We start from the raw sequence: 7,656 nt of genomic DNA, 5'->3' as shown, positions 1-7,656 counted from the left end.
GGGAAAGAGCACTGATGCCCTCCTCCCTTCCACTCCTGGCCAAGAACATGAAGGATGAAAGCAACTGCATAGCTCAAGAGACAGAGGAATCTGATGTTGCAACCGAGCTAATCTAACAGCTGCTGGAATGGGCAGTCCCGATCTCTGCCATAGCCCAGCCAATGATTTCTTGCACTACTTGCCAGGCACCGATGTTGCAGCTAAACTGATGTAAACCGCATCACCAGTTCCCTGATCCACCGATTTCAGTGCAACGCCAAACCAAACCTCGTGCTGCAAAGTGTTTTGTTCTCCAAGAGCAGGAGCAAAGCCTCACTGGATCGGTCCAACGGCGCACGCATCCTGCTGTTCCCCACTTCATCTTCAGCAGTGGGAATAGGAGAGGTTGTGCAACGGACACGCAATACCCACAGCTCCAACAAACATTGCCACATTATTTCCAGAGAGTACAAAGAAGGCAATCAAGAGGTTTGTCAAGATAAAGGGATGTTGTTAGGGTTCAACATTAAATGTAGGACTCACTCCTGCCACGTCTCGCTTGCTCAATTTAAGCCTGATGGGAGATGGAAGAAATCATTCCAACTGATGGAAGAGATCGCCAAAGTGAGGGCTAACGTACATTTTAACATCTTCATTTTGAAACCAACTGAGCAGCATCAGGAATCAGCTCTTCTCCCTACTTAGAGCTCTCTCTGAAACGGAATGTTGAGATTATATAGGACATTGTGCCAGATATAGGCTATGGAGAGGACTCAGTAATTGACACTATTTTTATACCTTTTATGCAAATTGCAACCATCAGCCTACAAATCACCAGTTTAAGCAGCTGAGCGGGGTGCTAAATAACTTGTTTAAGCCTGAGTGTGATGCACCCTGGTCTGGGCTACTTAATCCAGCTGTGGCATTGCCTTGGTAACACCCTCCCGCACGTTTCCACCGCGATCTCGCTAGTCCTCCAACTGAGCCAGACAGATCTCCATCCCCGAAGGATAATCATTAGATAGCAATGCTTTCTGCAAAGCAGCTTGCAGCAGCAAGCAAAGACTGCAAACTGGCACAGACGACAGTGAGTGATGCTCACTGAGGGCTATCGCTGGTGAAAATTTAAGCTCATTAAAGAGCGAGTGCTTCTGCAAAGAGCTTATGACTGCAAGGGGCAGGTTTGGGCTGTGTTAAGCCACAGCCTGCAGAGTGTCCCGCGATGCCAGTACAAACAGCATTTCAGGGAAGCTGGGTCTAACAGATGCTATTCTGTCACCAATTCTGCTGCTCCCCTAAGAAACACCAGGTTTCTGATGCCTCTTTTGTGCTGTTTTCTCCTATACCTGCCCTTGAAACAAAAGCCTGGAGAGACTCAGACTTGCAGCAAGTTAACCCAGAAATCGTGACTTGTCTCCTTTCCCAGCCACTGGACCGTACTCTCTCCTTTACCCTTCCGTGGACCTTTTTTCTGCCTTTTTTTGGTTGTTGTTTAGGTTCTTCCTAAAATCGAAGCTATTTAGCCACAGGCTGATCCTCACATACATCTGATCACGCCTGAACCAACCATGACTTTGAGGTAGCAACTAACACAGCGCGACACTGGCACCTAAAAGCTTCAATCTTGCACCAGAGTCTCACTGAACCAGATGCTGCCCAGACAAATGAAAACGCAGCCCCGTCGCCTTTCAGCAACCCCTCCGCTTTCCACTGGTGCTCCTGCACCGGGACATAGCTGTCTCCAGTCGTACTTACTCCATATTCTCTTACCACACCTACCCCTCACCAATTTTTCCTGTTAGTTCGGTCGGTGATATTCCCTCTGCCTCTCTCCTCCCAGGCAGAAGGAGGGCAGCGCACTCAGTGCAAACGTGTGCCAGGATGTTAGAAATCTGCGTGCGTGATGCAGAGCCGGGAAACAATTAAAACCCATTAGTAAGAGCAAAGCAAACTTTCCCGCCAGTTACCTTGGCATCTGGCTTTATTTTTCCATTTCTTTTACAGGGTAAGCATTAAGTCTGTTAAAACACAATCACATGCAGTAGCTTTTGTTACCAACATGGAGTTATTAAATTCAGGGGCTCTTTTTTGTGCAAATCTGCCTGTCCAGCACCGCAGGCAAGCCCAGTGCCCCTTCTTCAATTTATCATCTCAATATTGAAGGCTTCTTGAAGAACCAAGGGAATAAGTAATGCAGGAATAAAAATCAAGATAGCAACGTACATTTTATCCTAACTCATTCGTTTCTACACAAGTCATGATGAGAAGAAAGTAAAACCCGCAGATCTCTGTGAGGTCTGTTTCTCCTGACTGATGAACCAGAGCAGACGGAGGAAAAAAGCCACATACGAACCCGCTTGTCATATTTTTGAAATCAGTAGACCTAAGCAACATTTGTGAACAAATATTTTATCACCCTAAAGAAAGATACAAGGAGAAATGAGTTGTCTTAGTTTTCTTTAAACAGCTTAACTCCTGCAAGCACGTGGTAAGAAATTTGTGGTCACATTTTATACGGCTTTCTCGCAGCAGAAGCTGTGAGCGCTCGGTTTTTTTGCCCAAGTATCCATGACATGATCTCAGTTGTCATAGAAACAAGTCAGCTATCTGCCTGCCAAAAATTTTCTGCCCAATACAGAGATACAGTTAAGTATTCAATGCTGGTAGATTAAATTAGTTCAAGAAATCCCATCACTGGTGCACCTTTCTTGAAGCAAGGCGCCGTTTTATTTAGACTTCCTGCCAGATTTTAACAAAAAGCTGTGACGGAAAATGGCAATACACCGCTAAAGAGAAAAATACAGTTGCTGTTTCAGGCAATAAAATTGACAGCTGGAACAACAGGGACCAACTGTACTAAAGCCTCTACTATTCTCACCTCTGAGCACATTTGCAGCATCAAGGCCAATATAATTAGTCTAATGGATACAAACCCAGCGGCCTCAGTTATGAAAATCTCAATGTTTTTCAAAAGCGGTTTGACTTCCCACGTCTGGGAAAACTGTCTGCTCCGTTCCCCTCTCCCCTTCTTCACTGCTTTACCTACACAGCACCTGCCCATCTCTGACGGCTGCCATGCCACAGCCAAACCCACCTCAGACAGATCCACCAAGGTGACATCAAGGCAAAAAAGTTAGTCCCTAATTATAGGCTATTCTCTTTTAGAGGTTTACAAGCTCAGAAGGGTGAAACAAGAGAGAGAAGCTTGGAGACCATTAACACTAGAAGGAAGAAGCAGACAAGCGTCCAGGCTTGATTTGTACTAAGGTCCCAAAAAAGCGCTGGCTTTTTGCAAGTGGGCACAAAGTAGCTCGTGTCCTGTTGCCGGTCTAGGGGAAAGTGCTTGAACTTCTTGGGCTGTGAAGTTATCTGCAGGGCAATTAAATCCAAGTTTCTTCCAGTTCTCAAGTCCCCCCATCAAGATATCCCACCAAGCTGGCACCTAGTGGTGACTGCTCGATTTGTTGTCTCAAAAAAATCAACGAAGCTCAGGTTTCGTTTATGTTGACATGGGACTCCCTTCCCCATCCCAAAAAAACATACTCCATTTGAAAGCATGCACAGAAATTGGGGCATGCCTGAAAATGGAGACCATTAGCAGATAACATCCCAAAAAGCATAAATGTTTGCATAGTGGCTGAAATAACTGTGAAAACTCCCATGGCCATCTCACGTTCCTGAAGCCGCCCGCTTTGTTTTGAACACAAGCAAGCTCAGCTCGCCAGTGGGATGTGATCAGAGGTATGCACAGTTTGCATTTAGCAGCACAACAGTCTGATACAAGAGCCTGATCTCAGTGTCAGCAAATATGATTCATGCAAAGTCGCATATCCGTGTGACTCACTCGGCACAAGCTAATCCTCTGCCTGGCCCCCAACACAGCACCCACTTCGGGGTCTGTTTATTCCAGGAAATCAAGAAGGTAAATGCATCAGGCTCCGAGTCCTTTCGAGAAGCTATTGTATACAAAAGAGCACAAAAATAGGTTGCTGGTTCTGGCATTCCCCCAGAATTTCCTACTGCTAAGAAAGGAACCTGCCTCCCCCTCTGAAACACGTGACAGAGATGTTTTGGAGATAGGCTTCAGTGCCGGGTTCTGGATCTAACTGGCATCCCTCTGCTATCGTGGCATTTACCGAACCGGCAGACTTCGTTGTCCCTGCAGAGACAGAGAAACACGTACAGAAACAAGAAAGCAAAGCTCCTAAGCGCCTCTTGGAATCCGTGTCTGAAAGAGGCTGCCCCAGCTTGGAGCTGCGTCTGCATGATCCTGCACAGACGTTTCAATCTGTTGTTATTTGGAAGAGCTGTGAGAAACAAGAGGGAGAACAAATAGCTCTGCAGCAACGGGTACACTATTCACATTGGAAGGTTAGTGCAGGAAAAGTCTATTTTTGTCCTCCGAAATGAGAGCTTGCATCACGCCAAGGCCGATGGCTTCTGACCCTCCATTCCTCTGGAGTTACACATATTTTTCCAAAACTTAATCGGGAAGAAACCATACCAGACTATTTAATTTGCTGACTATAAGGTGGTACCACAATCTTGTTCACATTTCTCTACCAGTCAATCCCGTTGGCTTTATTTGAACTGATCAAGGAGGACTAATCCATGTAGGACTTGGACCACTATGTTTAGATGTAATCCTGATGAACCCAAACCAGTAGTTTTCTGAAGTCACAGCTATCATCATGAACCTACAGACCATTATACAACTTGTCCTAAAGAGAAATCTATGAATCTTCACGGTCCTTTATAATCCTGGAAAACATAAATCAGAGAAAACTCGAGTGAAGCAGATCACCAGGAGGGACACATGCTAACGCAGACCACATTTTGGTGGAAAACAATAGAGCTATTGACAGGCGCAGTAATAATTTTCTGTCCCAAATTCCTGCAGATGTGTCCTGGCCAATACAAAGAAAAGTGGCAGTATTCTTTTCTTTCAGAAAGGAAATACGGATTTGCTTGAAAACACTGCATCTTCACATCAGCTGGTTTCCTAAGGGTTTTACCTCCAAGGGTAGTGTACCCCTGGTACACATCACTGCTCATTTAAAGCAGGCAGGAGGATGAAATGGTTTTCTTGCCACCTAATGTGTGGTATGCGGTTGATGGACAGCACGATCGGTCGATCCTTGGTTTTTCTCCCCGCTGGGAAGAGAAACGTAAATGTCTCATCACAACTTCCCTCTTCTCAGCACCAAACATCCCTCCGTTCACAAGAATCACCCCCAGCGCACCATTGCAAGAACACGGCTTCAGAAGTGCAAGCGGAGATACCGTTCGCGTGCAGAACAGCTCGTCTGAGCACTGAGCAACCTGCAATGGGGGGGGTCAAAGACGGCATGAGTATCCGTCGGGAGCCGTGGATGTGCCACAGCCTCCCTCCATCACCCTGCACTATATTGTGTTATTGTACACAATAACAAGACGCGGTCGGGAGCGAGGACCGACCGCTGGAGAGATCAGAGGGAGTTCACTGATCAGAGTAAACAGATGTTGCCTTGTTCCCTTTGAGACGAAGATTCTGTGTTGCACAACAGTTTTATCAAAAATCAATTTTAAAATGTTCTGGCACGATGGCCTCAACCGAAGCAGCACAGCTTCAGCTGTAAGCGTTGCCCTGTGCCAGTGGGGAGGAAAACATCAAAGCTGCGACACTGTGCAAGGGTTAGAGGACCAGAAAGTGAAACCAGCCTCTCTCTTCCCATTATCAAAACAGCAAAGTGGGAACAAGCACAAAATAAAACTTTTCAGGTCTAATCTTAAAACCAGCCTTGATGTTTACATCTCATTTTAACTCGTTTCCTTTAACATGCCGAGAGCTCTTTTCAGAAGACACAAAGGTTTCTGCAGAATACAATATGCACTGCTAAATTATTTTTCTTGGCAAGGCTAACTGAATGACAAAGCAGAAACAGGAATCGCCCCTCTCGACAGCAATACCTGCAGGCAACGCACTGGGCAGGCTACGACCACCGATAAATAGGACGCGCGTGAGCAATTTTGCTGAGTTGGCTTTATACTGATGTTATTCCCAGGCTCTGCCAGGCACTTCCCGAGCACTAAAAACACAATGGCTTCATCTCGGGGGAGGAAAGAAAAATCTGCCACTGAGGTCTGCTGCCACGGAAAGCAGGACACTGTAGGGTTTTACTAATGGCAGGACTACTGTTACCAGGTAACCTCCTACCAGGCTTGATTTTAACAGTTTTGGGAAATTCTCTGCCTCCCGTAACCGCTTTCTATTGTTAAGAGACATCACGTTCAGCACCTCAGAGGAGCTGTTCTTCACTGCTTGGAAACATCTTTTCTTTTTCTTTTTTTTTTTTTTTCTCTCGCAATTCATTTGAGCTGCTTTAGGACGAGCGGTACGACATAAATGTTCCCTCTTTCTAGTAAGGACGCTTCAAGTCATTGACTCAAAGGTACTATTCGAGGAGCCTTTCAAAAGGCTCGTTATATGTAAAAAGCATATTTGCCCGGAGATAACAAGATCGCACTCAAAATAGCGGCCCTCTGACCTTCTTTAGGAACGCATCACAAGTAGCTAAAGCAAGATCGCAGCGTGGCCAAGGGAGTTTGTTTGCATACCGGTTAAGCAGTACTAGTCCTTCCAGGCTGCTGAGGGACGTCCTCCAACTCCCACAAAAGTTCTGGAATATAAAAGTCCCTGAGGATTTTCTGCTGCAAAGTAAATTCCAACTGAGACAAACGTACTTATCTAGAGGATAACAGCTTTGCCCTATGCACAACAACAACAGCGAAACAGGAGCCATCTTATTGCTCTCTTAATAGAGGTCAGTAAATCTGGATGCCACACGGCTTCACATAAGCTACAAAAAAGGCAGAAACTTCAGATCTACATCAAGGCAACCCATCCTCAACGCTGTCAGCGCTCTCCATCCCAGTTCCCTCTCCAACCACATAAATAACAATAAAGCTTCCTCAAACCTGACTGTGCAGCTCCTAGCAGGTGTTAAACTGGCATTCAAAACAGCATTAAATGTGACATTTAAATTGCGAGAGATAATTTTGCCTGATGATTTCATGCTTCTCTGAATCGCGTACTTCATGTATTAACAGAGGAAACATCAATATGACGCCACTAAGGGCAAATGGACAACTACAGGGCTGCTCGCAAGGTACGCGCATTAAACACCAATGCAGTGAAGAACTGCTTTTCCCTCCAGTTTTTGCTCTCTGTGACCCTGCAAATATTATTTACAAAGTTCTTCTTGACTGCTCATTCCCCTTGTTCCTTTCCTCTTTGGGGAGGTAAAGATGACAAGGGTGACACGGAGCGAGCCAAGCTCGGAGCATCCAACTGTGCTTGGGTTTGGAACAGGCGAGACGCTACAGGAAAAGAGTCAGGTTTTTCTTTTCACGGCTCTTCTTCGGAGAAACGCAACTGTTAAACCTCATTAAGCTATCGATGGAGGCCACGCACCCCCCCCCAGGGAAGGGTATCCTCTTAGGGATGACTTAGGAGATACCGAAGCCTTCCCTAAGAGAACCTGCGGGGTTTTGTAACACCCACTTGAGATACCCCGTAAAACCAGCTTACACCCAGAAGGCGGGATCCGGGCCCGGCTGTCCAGCCACCGACAGAAACTCCCCCCGGGGCCGGGCTCTGCTCGTTCGGGGCCGGTTTTGGGGGCTGTCGGGGCGGGG

General features: G+C 46.3%; 2 protein-coding genes across 2 annotated transcripts in view; one reads left to right on the top strand and one right to left on the bottom strand.

Moving 5' to 3' along the window:
* CDS2 (CDP-diacylglycerol synthase (phosphatidate cytidylyltransferase) 2) overlaps nt 1-1,739 on the bottom strand; it is a 17,458-nt gene extending 15,719 nt beyond the window's left edge. Inside the window, exon 1 of the mRNA XM_009327209.1 lies at nt 1,735-1,739. Coding sequence (XP_009325484.1) covers nt 1,735-1,739 — 5 coding nt within the window. The remainder of the gene's footprint in view (nt 1-1,734) is intronic.
* Nucleotides 1,740-7,081: 5,342 nt separating this feature from the next.
* PCNA (proliferating cell nuclear antigen) overlaps nt 7,082-7,656 on the top strand; it is a 4,829-nt gene continuing 4,254 nt past the window's right edge. Inside the window, exon 1 of the mRNA XM_009327208.1 lies at nt 7,082-7,127. Coding sequence (XP_009325483.1) covers nt 7,082-7,127 — 46 coding nt within the window. The remainder of the gene's footprint in view (nt 7,128-7,656) is intronic.

The sequence above is a fragment of the Pygoscelis adeliae genome, unplaced genomic scaffold, assembly GCF_000699105.1.
Source record: "Pygoscelis adeliae isolate BGI_AS28 unplaced genomic scaffold, ASM69910v1 Scaffold187, whole genome shotgun sequence".
NCBI classification, from domain to species: domain Eukaryota; kingdom Metazoa; phylum Chordata; class Aves; order Sphenisciformes; family Spheniscidae; genus Pygoscelis; species Pygoscelis adeliae.
Note: the sequence above shows the minus strand (reverse complement) of the source record. Positions and strands in the feature narration are given on the sequence as shown.